This window comes from Schistocerca cancellata, chromosome 7 (assembly GCF_023864275.1).
Source record: "Schistocerca cancellata isolate TAMUIC-IGC-003103 chromosome 7, iqSchCanc2.1, whole genome shotgun sequence".
Lineage (NCBI taxonomy): Eukaryota > Metazoa > Arthropoda > Insecta > Orthoptera > Acrididae > Schistocerca > Schistocerca cancellata.
In genome coordinates this window covers 389,057,923-389,076,815 of record NC_064632.1, presented here as the reverse complement: position 1 = coordinate 389,076,815, position 18,893 = coordinate 389,057,923, and the positions used below count along the sequence as shown (strand labels likewise).

Sequence of the window (18,893 nt, the reverse complement as noted above, 5' to 3'; positions counted from 1 at the left end):
ATCAAATGCCTTCCTTCACGACTAGTTTCACAGGCAGCCTGCCTTTGCTGTTTCTATTCCAGCAATACACACCCCTCTATTCTACCACCGCACTTTCAGTCTTTTTACTTCTCTCTTTTTGCGCTACCCGAAGTTCCTGCCCTCCATCTGATCTGCACCTAGATGCCCTACCCTCTCTCCACCTCGTCTCCGTATGCTCCCACAGGCAGCACTTCACTGTCCCCCACCCCTACCCTGCTATCCCTGCCCTTTCTACTGTCCCCCAACCCTACCCTGCTATTCCCACCCCTTTCCACCCCAGCCTCCTCCTTACCCCCACCACCTGATTGCCTTTCCCATCATGCACTGCTGCACCCAGTCTGCCCTCAGCAGTCAAGCAGTCAGATATTGTGGTCATTTGTGTGTGAGTTGCACTCGCGTGAGTGTATACATGCATATTGTCTATTTCCGAACAAGGTCTTGTTGGCTGAAAGCTCACTTTCTGACAGTCTTTTCGTCATGCCTATCAGTGACACAGTATCTCCACTATATAGTGAGTAGCAACTATCCTTTTCATGATATCGTTACATTCCATCCTGGATTTTCTGCTCAATAAACAGGGACATTGATTCTGTTTTTCTCATTAAAGGCTGTAAGTTTTGATGAGTAGATTGCATTTGAAAGGAAAGCTAATGGCAATTCTTGTTTCAGTCCCACTGGAACTGAAGATAATCAAGAGTGAGCACTTCAATCAGTGGTACTCATTGCCATCTTACTATTTGTCACTGCTGTCTGTGGAAATTCCAATTCAGGTATGTAAAATACTTCTTTTTAGATTTAATTTTCATTGGATAACCACATATAAGCAGGATTATTTCATTTGTTAAGTGTATTAGAGGGGCAGGTATAATACAGAAATTTATAGAAAACTTGTCCCAAGGTGTTGGAGTCTCTGTAGACAACTGACAATGAGAAAAGGTCTCCTTGACTTACTAATATACACTGCCCGTCAAGGGGCATGTGTAAGGGCATAGTATCTTCTTCGCACTGGAAGCTGTTATCATTATCTTTTCAGGATTTTGCAACATTTGGTAGTTTTCTAATTTATGTCACATACCATTCAACCACATTGACTGACTACACTATTTTAATTATTATTTTAAACATCCTCATCCATCTACTGCACCATAAATGGGGGACAAACAGGTGAATATAATCACAGTAAAAAACAGTCGTGGCTGTGATTTCTACATTTATGGTAAAGGAAACTGTTTGAGATGGAGAAAAGCACAATCACCAGCTAACGTCAGAAGGAGGCAACGTACCATAGAGTTGCAGATTCCTGGTCTGTGATTAGGGCTAATGTCTTGGGGAAGGAACCCAGATGCTGAACAACTTTGGGTCTACTTTTTACTTATAACATTTTAGATGAGATTATGCAGTAATTGAAGAATACAACCAGTAAAATAAAAGTACTCATATAAGATTACATCTTTTCTACATGATATTTATGTTATTGAACTGAAAGGTTTTGTAGGCTTATTTATATTCACAACAATCTCCAAGTCCGACAATGACCCCATAGATAATCTTTTCTCGGTGGGTGGAACTGAATGTATTATTTTTCACAGTACTGTAAGAAAAAGTTTTTGTTTATATCAACTTCTCTTCTACTTGAGCATCCAGATGACAAGGCAGAAAAGAAAAAAGAAGAATGCAATTGCTGCAGTGTCAAACATTTTCAACAGATTTATTACAAGCTGTCAGTAATGTTACTCTCAAGGCTGTACTCTGTGCATTGATGAAATGCTTGTGCCATTCCACAGTCAGCATAGAGTTCAGATGTACCAGCCAAGAAACTGGAAAAATATGGGTTAAAGATTGTGTGTAAAATAGACACCAGGACCCAGTACTTACATAATGCCTGCAATGTGGTCTCTAAAAAATTTTAAAGTGAACATCAAAATATAAATTTATTCTTAAAGTTTTCCAGAAATTTTGTTTCTGTTTCTGATTCTTGGTGCTGAAGAAAGACTAGCATAGCACAGGATTAATAACTAAAAGTTTAATTTCTAGATTTTTGAGGAATGTAGGAAAGTCCAATTTTTCAGAACATCACATGTGTACTTTCTGTGTTTTCTTCTTGATTAGTAATATTCTTTGTCAGATTTCACTTTCATACGTTTTAAAACACAAGATGTAACTAGTTGAGGTTAACAAAAAACTAATAAGTTAAGGCAACATTATACAAATCAACAGTAAATTTCTGGAGTCTGACAGATACCATGATACCAGTTACATTACAAAATTGCACGATACCAGTTAAGGATTTAAACACTTTCTCTCTCTCTCTCTCTCCCCCCCCCCCCCCCTCCCACCCTTCCCTCCTTGTTTCCACAGTCTTAAAGGAATATTCAATGTTTACTGCAGACAGAATAGTTAATGCATTCATTTACATCCATCCAATCCAAACACGAAAGACAGCACCTTGGAGGACAACTGATTCACACTGTGTGATAGCTGAATTATTTTAAATGAGGAATTGGTAGCACAATAGTGATGCAGCATGACTAGTCATTTTGTATGCACTGAACTCCTCTGCATAATTAAAGGTGTATAAAATGCCTAAAGGCATGCCTTTTGATGATGTCTCACAGATGATCAGTAGGAATCAAATATGGAACTTTGGAAGTGATCCAAGAGAGAGAAAACCTGTTCCACATTCTTAAAACCATTCCAACCTGTTAGGTGCTTCTCTGTCTTCAAAAGTATATGATCACCTTTTGGAAGAAAGTGAAACATTTTTGGATGTGCCCAGGCCACAATGACGTTATTACACCAGTAACCTTCACCTCAGTAAACGAAAGTTGATACTGTCAAGTAAAATGAAGCTGTATGCTATATAAGCATCACCACTGGATAATACAATAGTTCCCATGCAAAATGTATTGCATACTGTATGTACAAGTGACTGACGAGAACTGAATGGTATTGAAATGGCTAGTATGATGGTCCTGCGGAGGTAGAGTGCGGAAACTTCTGCAATGCTCTCACCATCTGATGCCATTTCAGTAGCAGTGGTACAGTGGGTGGCAGAGCACCACATGTTTGTGTATGAAGCATACATGTGAAGTACTGAGTCAGTCACAGCAGTGCAGTGAGCTTTTTTGTGTTCATTTCAACCATGGATAACAAGGTACCATTCCCAACTGAAATTTGATTCTCAGGTGTGTTATCAGTCTAAGGGTGACAAGCAGTATCATAAAGAAGAAGCCACCTGTCCCTAAGAAGAATGCAAGGACACCAGAAAACATCCAGATGGTGAGACAGTCTTTGATTTGGAGCCCAGATCAGTCTGCATGATGACATGCACACGAGTTAAGGTTAAGTTGTGAATTGGTGCACACTATTTTGAAGAAAGATTTAACATTTCATCCATACAAGACATGTATTGTTCAGCAGCTGATTGCAACAGATTATGAGCAATGATAGGACTTGGCAGTTCAAATATAAATGCTGCTTGAAGACAATGAAAATGTGAAAATCATCATAAGCAGTGAAGCTCATTTTCATTTGAGTGGGGTTGTTAACAAGCTAAATTTAGCTTCTGAGAATCCATGCATCATTCGTGATACACTGCTCCATGCAGAGAGTGTAACAGTATGGTGTGCAGTTAGCAATTTGAACATCATTGGCCTATATTTTTTTTTAAAGATGGAAATGCCACTGTGACTGTCTACACTGAACATTACATCATATGCTTAACACTTTTTTGTGCCATAGCTGTGATGGTGATATCTACATAACAAGAATAACATTTATTATCAACAGTATGGGGCCACCATGCACACTGCATGTGGGTCTATCGAGTTGGTTTGCCACTCCTTTCCAGGGAGGGTCATTTCCTGTTTTGGTGACATCCCATGGCCTCCAACATACTCCAGTTTAAGCACTTAGAACTTCCTTTTTATGGAGTACCTAAAATTGTGTGAATTCCCACAAACCCTGCACTTAGCTTGTTTAGAAATATTGGACCGTGCTTATACTGATTTTCTGAACACACAAAATATTTTATCTCTTCTTAGTGTGCTAATAGTTGCCTCCACCTGCTGAGTCCAGCACCAAATTGTATTCACATTAGGAATGGCATTGTTGTGTGGAATGTTGAACTATTGCTGAAAATAGAGAGGGGGTTGGGGAAACTGAAGGTCTAAGAAAACTGTCATAGCTTGTGTTTTGTCTGTCTCATTTCAATTTACTTAGGATGAAGTCAAGTATTTCAGTTTATTTATATGAAGTGGTCTTAAACACAGCTTGTTCAGTTACTGATAATTCAGGCTCCATACTTTTTTCTAAGGTATTGTTGCCCTTATTTCTGAGCTCACTGGGCGAAATTCAACTACTCCCTCCTCGACACAACACACTGGTCACTTCAGAATGCTGTAGAACTGGTATCAGTTAGTCATGTGACTCTATACAGCTGACAAAGTTATGACAGTGAGGAGGTGTGTATGTGTAACAGGGATGTATGGAATCATTGCAGTCAGATGGGTTGACGTGGAGATGTGACAGAATGGCAAAAAGGAGCTATCATGATTGGATATGTCAATGAGCCACTGTGAATGAAATTGCTTGGTTTCTTGGTGTATTAGCATGGACTGTTCAATGTGTCTGCAAGGAATGGTGTAGCAGAGCAATGTAGGAAGATGTAAGAACAGGGTCATCAAAAAATCCTGCCTAACAACAATCAAAGCTGTGTCATGGCTACCAATCGCAATTTTCTGCATGTTCTGCCTTGTGCTGCCACAGCTGTTAATACTTTGAAATATTTGTAGATTACCACCTCTGCTTCTGCTACAAATTACTTCAATAGCAGGTGAGTTGGTAATGTTTTATATATACCTTAAAATTAGTTGGTTTCAAAACTGACAAGGATTGCTGCTGTCAGAGAATGCAAGCCCATCTCAACTAAATGCAAAGGGAACTGCCCTTAATAGACATTTGGAGTTGGTACCTCACAGAAGACCAATTTTCACAGAAGCAGATAAACCCCCATGTCTTCAGTGGCCCACATATAAACTGACCGGTAAATGGTTGTAAATGCTGTAGTGTGGCCTGGCAAGTTGCAATTTTGAAATAAAGCAAGGTATTGAGTGCATAGACAGCCCAGTGAGGTGTTTACACTGCAGTGTGTGTGTATGGTGTAGTACAGTTTGGAGGTGCTTACATGACTTTTTTGGAGGGTTCCTCTGTCATAAGTCGGGCCCACTCATTCATTGCCAACGAGTGGTTTCAGTAGAATATGGCAAACCTGAAAAAACTTGTGGACTTCCTTCTCACCAGATTGAGCTTAATGTCCAGGCTACACAGTGTTACATGGTATTAGTGTGTTCCCTGGAAGTGACTAATTTTTTGTACTTTGTGCTGAAGTTATCCTGGCCTTGTCACTTACTCAACACTATATGAGAGGCATGGGCAATCAAAGTTGCTGGAATGTTTATACTTTTATAGTAATTGGTATCCATTCATCTGCTTGTTGTTCATGATATTTGCCTTCCATTGCTTTTGAGTATGTATAGAACATGTAACATACAAAAATATGAAAAATACTGAAATCATCGTATTACTTTTCAAGTATTTGAAGTAATATTTTCTGTTATACTTTGTGTACATGTGTAACAGACTTTTACTAAATGTTCTGGTTTGTTACTAATTTTAAATTTTTTGCCTTTACAGATTGCATGTAACAGCATTTACCTAGGAATTTCATATTATGCAACAAGTCAGCCACCAGAGCTATACAGGATAGCCATGTTCTTTATTCTGACTAATGTAGCATCCCTGGCAGCCCAAGGGTCAGGATTCATTATTGGTGCTCTGACTCCAACAAAGGTAGTGTTTCTTTCAAAACAATTTTTGTAATTTTAGAGGACTGTAAAGTAGTTGTCTGACAGATTCTCATTGGCTTTTTTAACATTTAAAGGGTGTGACAAAACAGTTATGCAGTTTTGAGGAGTTATAAAAAAGAAATTGGGGTATATAGAGAAAAAAATCTTTTTGTTTTTAGAATTAGATGTTCATACCATTCTATATTCATTTAGTATTGAAAATAATGATCTCAAGATGGTAGCCGTTAGCAGCAATACACTTTAGGAGACGATCTATGACATTTTGAAGAGCTTGTTTGCACACGTTGCGGGGTATGGCATTCACTGCTTCAATAATTTGATCCCTTAGCTCTGGTAGGTTTTAGGGCAGTGTTTAAACACCTTTTCTTTCAGATATCCCTGAAGAAAGAAGTCACAAATGCTCAAATCTGGTGATCATGCAGACCACCCCACACCACCCCTCGAAGACCATATGTCCCAGAAACATTTCCCTCAAAACATAAAATAAATTTCAGGCTGTGTGAGCTACACCCCAACCTGTTGGAAAAAGTCCCATAATCCCTCTTCATCAACAATCTGTTCCATTCTGGGCTGCAGGAAATTTTGCAACATTGAAACATAATGTCTGGAATTCACATTCATAGTCACACTTTCCTCCTCAAAGAAGTACTGGCCTATCATGCCAGATTGTGATACGGGACATCACACTGTTAGTTTAGGGGAATGTAGCAGCCCTTGGTGAAGAATTTCGGGGTTGTTTTCAGCCCAGTAGCGAAAATTTTGTTTATTCACAATCCCACTTAGGTGAAAATGTACACCATTGCAATCATTTCCTCACACAGACCTCAGCAGTTGGTGTAGTCTGTTGGACTCAGTTCTTGAACCACAATATTCTGAAGGGGTGGAAATTTAAGTCGAAATGCAGAATCCTCCTAAAACTGTGGTCTGAAAACCCCAATGCAACAGTGTGCCTTCAGGCAGAATATCTTGGTGATTGCTCAGCTGCTCTTCTCACCAGCTGCACATTTTCAGGTGTTCTGATGGATCTGCAATGGCTATGTATACCTCTTTGTAAACAATAAGCTCACTTTTTGACAGTCCTTTTATTGTGCTTATCTGCGACTCAACATCACCACTATATGGTGAGTAGCAACTATCCTTTTCTAATATCATATTTCTTCTTAGTGTGCTAAGAGTTTGCTCCAACCGCTGATCCTAGGACCAAATTGTATTCACATTAGGAATGGCATTGTTGTGTGGAATGTTGAACTGTTGCTGAAAAGCTCTTTGTATTGCAATCTCAAATCAGTTGTTTCCAAGATACACATGCATGGCAAAGCACCAGTGAGCTCTGGTCCAAACAATGTTGGCTACTGAAATAGAATCACTGATGGAACAAAGGGAGACCATGTGCAACTGCCTCCCCCCCTCCCCCCACCCCCACGCACATACTATCTATGTCTACATACATACTCCCCAAACTACCATATGGTGTATGACAGAGGGTACCCTGTACTATTACTACTAATAGTAGTTTCCTTTTCTGTTTCACTCGCAGGTAGAGCGAGGGGAAAATGCCTGTCTGTATGACTCCATATGAGCCCTAATTTCTCTTAGCTTATCTTTGTGGTCCTCACGCGAAATGTACATTGACGGCAGTAGAATTGTTGTGCAGTCAGCTCCAAATGCTGCTTCTCTCAGTTTTCTCAACAGCATTTCTCAAACAGTTCTATCACATCCATGTATTCCCATTTGAGTTCCCAAAACACCTCCATAACACATGCACGTTGTTCAAACCTATGATAACAAATCTAGAAGCCTGCCTCTGAATTGCTAAAATGTCTTCCCTTAATCTGACCAGGTGCAGGTCCCAAACACTCTGCAGTACTCAAGAATTGGTCACACTAGCATCCTGTATGCAGCCTCCTTTACAGATCAACCACACTTTCCTAAAATTAACCCAATAAACCAAAGTTGACCATTTGCCTTCCTTACCACAAACCTCACATGCTTGTGCCATTTCATACCACATTGCAACATTAAGCCCAGATATTTCAATGATGTTACTGTGTCGAGCAGAATACAACTAATGGTGTATCAAAATATTATAGGTTTGATTTATCTACTCACCTGCATTAGCTTACATTTTTATACACTTAGAGCTAGCTTTCATTCATCACACCAACTACAAATTTAGTCTAAGTCATCTTGTATCATCCTACAATCACTCATATTCAACACCTTCCCATACAACACAGCATCTTTGACAAATGACCACAAACTGCTGCCCACCCTGTCTGTCAGATCATTTATGTATATAGAAAATAATAGCAGTTTTATCACATTTCATGGCACACTCCTGACAGTACCCTTGTCTCTGATGAATATGTGCTGTCAAGGACAATGTACTGGGTTCTGTTACTTAAGAAGTCTTCAAGCCACTCACATATGTGGGAACCCATTCCGTGAGCTCATACCTTCATTCACAGTCTGCAGTGGGGCGCTGTGTCAAATGCCTTTCAGAAATCTAAGAATGAGGAATCTGTCTGTTGCCATTCAAGCATCATATGAGAGAAAGGCAAGCAGAGTTTCACACAAATGACACTTTCTAAAACTGTATTGGTCTCTAAGAAATTTATTATATTCAGACCTGGAATATGTTCTAGAATTCTGCACTAACTGATGTCAAGGATACTGGTCTGTAACTTTGTGGGTCCATTATTTTACCCTTCTTATACACAGGAGCCACCTGTGCCTTTTTCCAGTCCCTCGGGACTTTGCACTGGGCGAGAGATTCACTATAAATGCAAGCTAAGTAAGGGACCAATGGCTTTGGTCACCACATCGGTGTAGGCATGGAGGGGCCTCATCCTATCCTTGGGGCCAATGGCATAGAGTACTCTTTGTGAAACTGAACTGGGATTCCATACAGGCCTAGCCTATGCCAGTGATGTTTATTAGTGTGCCATCCATAAGGAACTCTGTATGATGGTCAAACAATGGTATGTTTGTATGATTCTCCTGCATGAATGATTTCCTAAATGCAAATTTAAAACTTCAGCATTTGTTTTGCTACCTTCAACTGCCACACCAGACTGGTCAACAACGGACTCAATGGAAGCCTTAGACCTGTTTAGTGATTTTACGTAGGACCAGAATTTTCTTGGGGTCTCGGCCAGATCTTTTGGTAAGGTATGATGGTAGTAGTTATCGTATACTTTGTGCGTAGATCTTTTCACAAATGCACATATCTCTACTAACCTTTGCCTGCCATCATTTGCCATTTCTCTGTTGAACGAAGGGTTCAAGAGCTTTTGCTTCCTCACCATTTTCCAAATTTTGTTGCTAAATTGAGCTGTGTTTTTTCCGTCCTTAGTCCATTTACTAGACACATACTTTCCCAGAACATGATTTACGATCTGTTTAAACTTCACCCATAATACCTTTATGTCTATCACACTGGAACTGAATGACTGCATTCACTGTATAAGTAATATGCTAACAATTGCTTACCTGGTCTTTCAAGCTGAAACACTCTCCTAGCCTTCTTGACTCATTAATTAACTTTTGTAACCACTGTTGCTATGATGATGACATGATCAGTAATCCCCTCTGTATTGTGAGACCAACAACAATGACTGGCCTGTTTGTAGCTACAAGAGCTAAGATATTACCATTGTGTGCGGGCAGCCGAACTAGCTGCTCAAGACGGTTTTCAGAAAACATGTACAAAAGTACTTTACAAGAGTGCCTTTCTGTACCTCTCACAATGAATCCATACATGTCCCAGTCTGTAATTGGTATGTTCAATCACCTCCAATTAGTATTGCATGATATGAGTTTTTACACACTGCTGACCATAGGCTTTCTTTGAATGATGCTAGAAAGACCATAGCAGAATCAGATGGCAGGTAAAAACCTCCAACAATTAACTTGGTTTCACCTAGACCTATTATACACAACCAGATAACTTCACTGTCACACTAAATTTCAACCTCAATAGAGACAATATTTTTTTCAGCTGCAAAGAACACTCACCCTCGTATGGTGTCTAATCTGTCTTTGTGATAAATTTTCCTTTACTCGCTAAATATCTCAGAGCTTTCTATTTTGGGTTTTAGCCAGATCTTGGTACAAAGAATAAGTTGAGTGTAAAAACTGTCTTGGAGGGCAGTAAATTCAGAAACTTTGTTATGAATACTTAAACAATTTATTGATAAAATTTTGAAAGGTGAAATGTCTTTACTCTGAATGTGGTCTGTGTATCGACTGCAAGTGTTCAGCAGAGTACCCCAATCTACAGCCTAGCCGGAAAAAAAAAAAAAAAAAAAAAACATGTGCACCCCACAAGAACTGTTCTACCCAAGGAAGTGCTTCCTTCATGTAGCGCACTCCTGACCTATCGAGGGAAGTCCTACAATTCCCCACCTGATAACGCAGATCCTAAAATCTGCAGCTAAGATCATCGCAGACTTGACAAAACCTATGGTTGAGATCCTCCACTCAGATCCAAACCAAAGGACCACAATCAACACTGGACACAATACTACAAACTGAAAGCTCTGCTTGCACCACATGCATGAGACCAGCTTCCTTTACCACCTCTGCCAGTTACCTACACAAACTAAGGATGGCCTCATAACATAAGTAATAGGTGTCATGGTGCCAAAGTGAGCCACAAATTGCAGACAACTGCACACTCAATAGCCGCCTCCACACCTCAGATGACACCTCCCAGCAAATGTACCAATTGCAAATTGGCTTTCTTTCCAGCTGTGAATGCTATCTTACTACAGAGCTCCAAAAAGTGCCTAATGTTGGAGCTCCCAATAATTAGCAAGCCCTCACACACGTGCCTGCTTGAACCATGCTGAAGGAACAGTCACCAGTTTACTCACAGGGCAGATAGGCGAGGCCAGGTGCCCAGCCTCCACATTGGCCTTCTTCCTCGATTGACACAAATGCATTACCACCAGCCACTCACCCTGCTGTGAGTGCAGATCCACCATGTCATGTCCACTCGGAGGTGCCTCAGTGGCAGAGCTTGTGGATGAAACAAGTGACACTTGAGGTACGGCATGTGACAGGCCAGATTCTCCACCACTGCTACACTCCAAGGAGCAACCTGAAGTAGGCTGATTGTAGCCAAAACCACATTCAGCTGTTTGAAAACTGCAGCCAGCTGCTCCTACATCTGCACAAATCATGCACATGTCCTACCCCTCCTAGTAAGTAAATTATAAAAGCTAAAAGATACCTAGATACCCTCCTTTTTACCATCCTGATGTGTCACCAATGGATGCTGATAGTTTAATGAAACATGTAGCTGGCTGTTCAGTAGAAATGACAACTGATCTATAGACTACCTGAATTTACACTTACAGAACATGAGGTTAAACTTTTTAAATACAAAACCACGCAAAAAATTTAAGCAATATATATTACTAAGAAACCACAGGAAAAGCTAAATACATAACTTGCTGCCCTGGATGTTTGTCATAGGCGATATCTGGAGCTGGATTGAGTGGCTAACTAGGCTGAACCGAACAGTTGCTTGTCTTGAAAACAAGCAAATGAGCAACTACTGCACTACTGACTGCCTGACTTTACACTCACAAAACTTTCTTACTTACAAACACAAGATTAAACTTTGTAAATACAAAAACACACTCAGAATTTAAGAAATATATACTACTAAGAAATAACAGGAAAAACTAAATATGTAAATTGCTGCCCTGGAGATGTGTTACAGATGACAGCTAGAGCTGGACTGACCATCGTCTGAACAGTTATCCCTCAAAACTGTTTACTCAGTTCTGCCGCGCCTTCTATGTTTACTCTGTCATTATTGCAACTTAATGTGATACTGTGTTGGTGGTTTCTGATCAGTTTCAGATGTCATACCACATAAATGACAAGTGAATAATGATAGGGGCATGTCTGAATAAACGATCTAACCTTTATCTCCAGCCAGACATTACAAGTTATGAACCTAACTGATGGATTAATGCAATGTCCAACACTGGTACTCAAACCATTATCTTTATTTATCTCTGCCAACAGACTGCCAGATGAGCAATCAGAGCTTACCCCATTGCCAAATTCAAAGCTTCAATCTGACAGTAACTCTCACTTAGTATTCATAACTTTAAAATTCTGGGTTCAAGTCTGGATCCAGCACGTTATTTTTTCCTCCTTACCCATGAAGGTTCACTTGGGCAAGCCAGGAATTTAAAACACAAAGTTTTATTCTAGTACAAATGTGACACAGACACAACAATCTTTTGACGTTTCTTCTAACACTTTGAAACAACGGAAAGTTCAGATAGGAATATCAACAATATTATGAAAATGATAGATTGCCACTCACCATAAAGATAACACATTAAGTCACAGACAGGCACAATGAAAAACCTGTTACATATTGAGCTTTTGGCCAAAGCCTTCTTCAGAAAGGAGAACACATACATATTCACACAAGTAAGCGCACCTCACACACACCTAACCACTACCTCTGGCTTCTCTGGCCAGAAAGCAACAGCATCACATTGACAGAAGCAGCAATCTGTAGTGGGCAGGGAAGGCGGAGGATTAGCAGGATACAGGTGAGAGGAGAGGAGTCAGCGGAGCCAGGCAGAGCATGCAGGGACTAGATGGTCACTAGACAAGATTGCCAGATGCAGAGCCAAGAGGCTGGGACTGGATGGGGGGGGGGGGGTCGGGGAATGGGGAGCGAAACAGGAGAGGAGCATAGAAGTGAGAAAAGACTGATGGCTGTGGTGGCAGAGAGCAGTGCACATTGAGCATGAGGGGATGTGAAATGGTAGGAAGTGACAGGACAGAGGGGGGTGGGAGGTGGGGCTGGTAGGTTACCATAGCTTGAGGCTGGAATTATTTCAGGAGCGAAGAATGTGTTATAAAAATAATTTCCACCTTCGCAATTCAGAAAAGCTGGTGGTGGAGGGGAGGATCCAGATGGCTTGCATTGTGAAACAACCACTGAAATCAGGCATGTGATATTAGGAGGGGAGGATCTGAATGGCTCAGGTTGTGAAGCAAGCAGTGAAATCAAGCATGTGATATTCAGCTGCTTGTTGTGCCACAGGGTATGCCACAGGGTATCCATTTTGCTCTTCGCCATGGTTTGGCAGCAAACATTCATCCTAGTGAGCACCTGGTTGGTAGTCATACCAATGTAAAAATGCAGTGATAGCAGCAATTCTGACACATAACATGGCTTCTATCACAGGTGACCTGGTCCCGCACCCGGGTTCCCGGGTTCGATTCCCGGCGGGGTCAGGGATTTTCTCTGCCTCGTGATGACTGGGTGTTGTGTGATGTCCTTAGGTTAGTTAGGTTTAAGTAGTTCTGAGTTCTAGGGGACTGATGACCGTAGATGTTAAGTCCCATAGTGCTCAGAGTCATTTCATTTGAACAGGTGACCTGGCCTCTCATCCCGTAGGACAAACCTGTGAGAAGACTAGAACAGAAAGTATTGGATTGGGCAGTTTTTGCATGTGGGTCTTCCACAGGGATATGATCCTTGTGGCAAGGAGGTGGGATTTGGAGTGGCATAGGGATGGATTGAGATGTTATAGACAGAAAACCACTTTAGGGAGGTGGAAAGGATATTGGTTTGGATATCCCTCATTTCAGGCATAACAATAGATAATAAAAGCCTTCATGGAGGATGTGGTTCAGTTGTTCCAGTCTGAGCTGGAACTGCGTGATGAAGGAGGCACTTCTTTGCAACTGGTTCTTGGGGGTCCTGGGACAATTGAGTGTGTGTGGGAATATGGCATGGCAAATCTGTTTGTGGACTAGCTGCAGCACAGCTCTAGGCACCCATATGGCATGCTGCTATGCCAACCTGTTTATGGGCCATCTAGAGGAAACCTTTCTAGCCTCCCAAAACCCCAAACCCCTTGTATTTCAGGTTCATTGATGATAGCCTCATGTCGTGGAGTCAGGGCCAACACACATGTTCCTCATTCCTTCACAATCTCAACACCTTCTCTCCTATGTGCATAATCTAATCCTCCTCAGCCTAGCATGCCACCTTCCTGGGTGTTGACTTCCTCTTCTCTGATGCCTCCTCCCAACATCTGCCCACATTAAACTCACGAACCACCAACAGTACCTGCATTTTGACAACTGCCATCTCTTCCACAACAAAAAATCCCTCCCACACATCCTATCAGGAACAGTATATCTGCACTGACAAGAACTCCCATTCCCAGTATACTAAAGGTCTCAAAAAGCTCTTCACAGACTGGCAATATTCCCCGGACCTAGTCTGCAAACAGATTGTCCTTGCCATATCCCCACACATCCCCAAACCTCCCACTATCCCCAAGAGCTGGCACCCAATACCGCCCCAGACTGGAGCAATGGACACCACCAAACTGTGTCAAGAACAAAGTTAACCACCTTATGGCACAACACACAGCTGAACATAACATGCTCAATTTCAGTGGCTGATTGCAACCCAGGTCATGGATTCTCCCCACCATTACCAGCTTTTCTGAACTGTGCAGATGGGAGTTATCCTTATAACACATTCTACACTTCTGAAACCATTGTGGCCTCAACCTAGGCATCCTACAATCCCCACACCCTCCGCCCAACAGTACCCCCCCCCCCCCCCCCCACTGTACCGTTGTATCACCTCCTCCCCATACATGACTCCTCTCTCTCACTGTGTACTGTGTGCCACTCTCTGCCAACACATGCAACCGTCTTTTCCCCTTTTCTGCTCCTCTCCTTTTCCACTCCACCTCTGTCCCCCAAAGCCTCTTCATACTGCTCCCTGGTAGCCTTATCTTACCACTCTTTAGTCACTGCATGCTTCGCCAGGCTGTGCTAATTCCTCTCCCTCCTCGCCAGCACTCTCCTATCCCTCCCCTTTCCCATCCCACTCCAGACTGCTGTTTCTGTAGGCATGACACTGTTGCATTCTGATCAGAGTGACCAGAGAGGAGAACAGTCACATGAGCATGAGGTGCACTTGCCTGTGTGAATATGTCTGAGTTCTCCTTTCTGAAGAAGGCTTTGGCTGAAAGCATGAAGTCTAACAGTCGTTCTGTTATGCTTTTCTGCAACTCAGTGTGTCACCTTTACATTGAGTAGCAATCTGTCCTCTTCTAATACTTCTTTTACTCAAGACTACTCCCACATTTCTCGTATGGAATTTTGCTTTATGAAGTCCTATACCATAACATTTATTGTGAATATGATCTACAGAAAGTGGAAGGAACTAGCTAACCAAAATACAGTCTGTCCTTAGGCCTATAGGTATTCCAGAATGAAACTTTCATTGTACAGTAGAGGAGAAGGACACAGACATGGAAGAAATAACGGAGCAAGTCATGTGGCACGAGTTTGGTAGATCACTGAATTATCTCAGCTCATAAGTCGGCAGGAGTAGGTCATGTATTTTTGGGCTTGGAAATTTATGGAAGCTGTTGGAACTAGGTTATTTGTGAAGGTGTTAAAAATCTGTACACTGAGTGACTTGCCATGAGGTTTCCAGAAAATTTAAGGCACATTACTAAATAAGGCTTGAGTCGACAGATGTGAAAAGAATCAGCTGAATAGTCTGTCATATTACACTCATAAACTGCAGAGCAGAATAATGTGTAGGTGAATAAAGAGAGAAGTCAAAGGACAATGGATAAATATCACTTTGATTTCAGAAAATACAGAGGTATAAAAGAAGTTATTCTGATATTGCATTTTATGATGTGAAGATAAATAACCTGGGCACCATCCTAACATTTGCAGACCTACAGAAAACCTGTAATGCTACAAGATGGAATAAAATGTTCATAATGCTGAGATAAAAGGGGCTAAAGTAAAAAGACAGAGGATTAATGTACAGCCTCTACAAAGCCAAAGTGTGAGGACTGGGTAAATTAAGAAAGGTGTAAGGCAAGGTTACAGATCATTACCACTATCACTTAACATTTAAAGAAAGGAAACAGTGAAGGGAGTGAAAGAAAATTCTGGAAGACAAAACAAGTGCAAGAGGAGTAGATACCATGCTTAAAGATGAAAGACAGGATATCTATTCTGCCAAAATATTAGGAAACCTCAGAAGACTTGTTGAATGAAATGGTCAGTATACCTTAGACAGAACTTGAATTAAGGATAAGACGTATCAAGCTGAGTAGCAGAAAGAACAGGAATTTGCTTTACATCACAACTAAGAACAACAAAAAACTGGTTAAAAGGCTGGTGAAATCTGAAGGTATAAGACATTACACAAAATGTGGTCCCAACGAACTTCACTCCCACGCTCATTTATTCCCACTGTAACAGCTAATAATTACATATTTAGAAAGAATTTTAACAACTAATTCACTACAGCTACAATATTAATTGCAGATACATCCTATTTTGTCCCCAAGAACTGCTATGTAAACTCCTTTGTACATAGACAACATGTCAATTATTAAATAGTTCTATAAAAGCTCCATCTGGAAAGAGAAATGGAGATAAAAACTACACAGCATTTTATAGACTGTGGGAACTATAATGCAGGACATTTGTTTTTGGTTGACTTACGTTACCAGAAACATTTCAAACAAAAATTCTGAAGTATTTATCAAATTTTTGCAGAATAAGGAGGAAGATTACTGTTTTATGACTTGTTGATCTTAGCGTTATAGCAGATGTAGCATTAACTCAATTATAGAGAAATGGGAAACAAAGTTGTTATCTGTTTAAGGGATCACGCTGAAATATTTTCCTTTTGCAACTGATCCATTTCTTCTGTTTCCATATATGTGTATGTAATTATTCAGTTTCAATAAATTATTTTATACAACCTAGGATACTAACAATTTTCTTTTCTGTTTGACAGGTTGCTGTTTTTCTTGGCCCAGTTTTGCTTGTTCTAATTTCAATGTTTGGATTCAACATATTTCACAAGGATATCCCATCTTCACTGGAGTTCATGTTCTACATCAGTTACTTCAGAGCTGCATTTCAAGGAATTATTACTGTAACTCTCGCTGATGGCCGAGATGAACTACCCTGTCCTGAAGATGTGTTATATTGCCATTATAGGTATACAAAAAAGTTTCTGACAGAAGTTGACATTTTAAATGTTGATGTAATGGGAAACCTATATATGATTTTAGGTGTGGCTGTGATGATGTATGTTGGTGCCTTTCTTTCTGTGTGGTATAAAGTTGCAAGGCGATGATTATATCATCAGTGGGCAAAGCTTTAGAATTGCAGTACAACTGAAGAAAAATGAAGCAGTATTTAACTTATTAGCCACTTGGTGCAAGTTTTACAAAACATGTGTACAACTATTAAAGCCATGACAGAACTAATATGTTCCACAGGTGTGAAGTGTCTCAGTGACAGAGCATTCCTTAAAGGATTAGTGTCAGTCTCAGGAAAGTGCTTGTTTTGCAAATAATGTGAAAAGTTAATTATCATTTTACTGCACAAAACTCTGACCTGGAATGTAATCAGGAAATATGTATTGCTTGTAGCATTTAATAAGTCTAAGACATATGCATAAATATTGTACAAGGCATATGGTGAAAAGAAAAGCTTTCTTAAGTGAAGGCTTAGTCAACTGAATGGCCTTGTTCCTCTGGAATGATTCAGCACATGTATGTAACTGCTCTTATAAAGAGTGTACTGTCACAATGACAGCAGTAATTTTGTAAAAATTATCATGTTTCTCAGTTTTCTGTACGATTTGTTGTGTTATATTCCAGTTATTGGAATAGCAATAATTTATTTATAATATGTATGTCCTTTGTGTGTTATTTGTATCTATTTTATAGATAACTGTATATGATCTATATGCAGCACAATGAAAATCTCTGCCTAATTTAAGAAATAAAGTAAAACTTTGAAAGTATGATTTAAGTTTTATTTTTTGATAGGACCATACGCTTTTTGTTTTGTTTCAAAAGCATCTTCAGTGGTCAGATTTTTCTGCTTCCTCTGCATTCTAAAGTTCTTCCTCAAGTAAGTGCTTGATTTTTGCAACATTACACTTCAGTGACACTGGATACATTTTCATGTTGTGTGCAGGCACATGCACAAAGTATAATCATAGGAAACTGACTGAAATGTAAGCCTATCTCAACAGGCAACAGGCAAGTATGACATTACTATCTTAAAAAGTTGGAATAAGATCTTGACAATCTTCCAGTAAGAAATTCTGTAATCTGGTGATATATTATTAAAACAGTATGTTATCAGGAGAAAGAAAACTGGCATTCTACGGGTCGGAGCATGGAATGTCAGATCCCTTAATCGGGCAGGTACGTTAGAAAATTTAAAAAGGGAAATGGATAGGTTAAAGTTAGATATAGTGGTAATTAGTGACGTTCGGTGAAAGGAAGAACAAGACTTTTGGTCAGGTGAATACAGGGTTATAAATACAAAATCAAATAGGGGTAATGCAGGATTATGTTTAATAATGAATAAAAACAATAGGAGTGCAGGGAAGCTACTACAAACAGCATAGTGAACACATTATTGTGGCCCAGATAGACACGAAGCCCACGCCTACTACAGAAGTACAAGTTTATATGCCAACTAGCTCTGCAGATGACGAAGAAATTGAAGAAATGTATGAAGAAATAAAATGAATTATTCAGATAGTGAAGGGAGACGAAAATTTAATAGCCATGGGTTACTGGAAGTTGGTAATAGGAAAAGGGAGATAAGGAAACGTAGTAGGTGAATATGGATTGGGGGAAGAAATGAAAGAGGAAGCTGCCTGGTAGAATTTTGCACAGAGCATAATTTAATCATAGCTAACACTTGTTCAAAAATCATGAAAGAAGGTTGTATACATGGAAAAAGTCTGGAGATACTAGAAGGTATCAGATAGATTATATAATGGTAAGAAAGAGATTTAGGAACCAGGTTTTAAATTGTAAGACATTTCCAGGGGCAGATGTGGACCCTGACCACAATCTACTGGTTATGAACTGTAGATTATAACTGAAGAAACTGCAAAAAGGTGGGAATTTAAGGAGATGGGATCTG

At 40.2% G+C, this 18,893-nt stretch overlaps 1 protein-coding gene across 3 annotated transcripts in view; it reads left to right on the top strand.

The window, feature by feature from the left end:
* LOC126091901 (ATP-binding cassette sub-family G member 1-like) overlaps positions 1 to 17,754 on the top strand; it is an 816,748-nt gene extending 798,994 nt beyond the window's left edge. For all 3 annotated transcript variants that reach the window (XM_049907201.1, XM_049907200.1, XM_049907202.1), the window contains 3 exons: positions 691 to 791; positions 5,716 to 5,871; positions 16,732 to 17,754. In XM_049907201.1, the coding sequence (XP_049763158.1) occupies positions 691 to 791; positions 5,716 to 5,871; positions 16,732 to 17,076 (602 nt within the window). In that variant the 3' untranslated portion in view covers positions 17,077 to 17,754. The remainder of the gene's footprint in view (positions 1 to 690; positions 792 to 5,715; positions 5,872 to 16,731) is intronic.
* Positions 17,755 to 18,893: the final 1,139 nt, after the last annotated feature.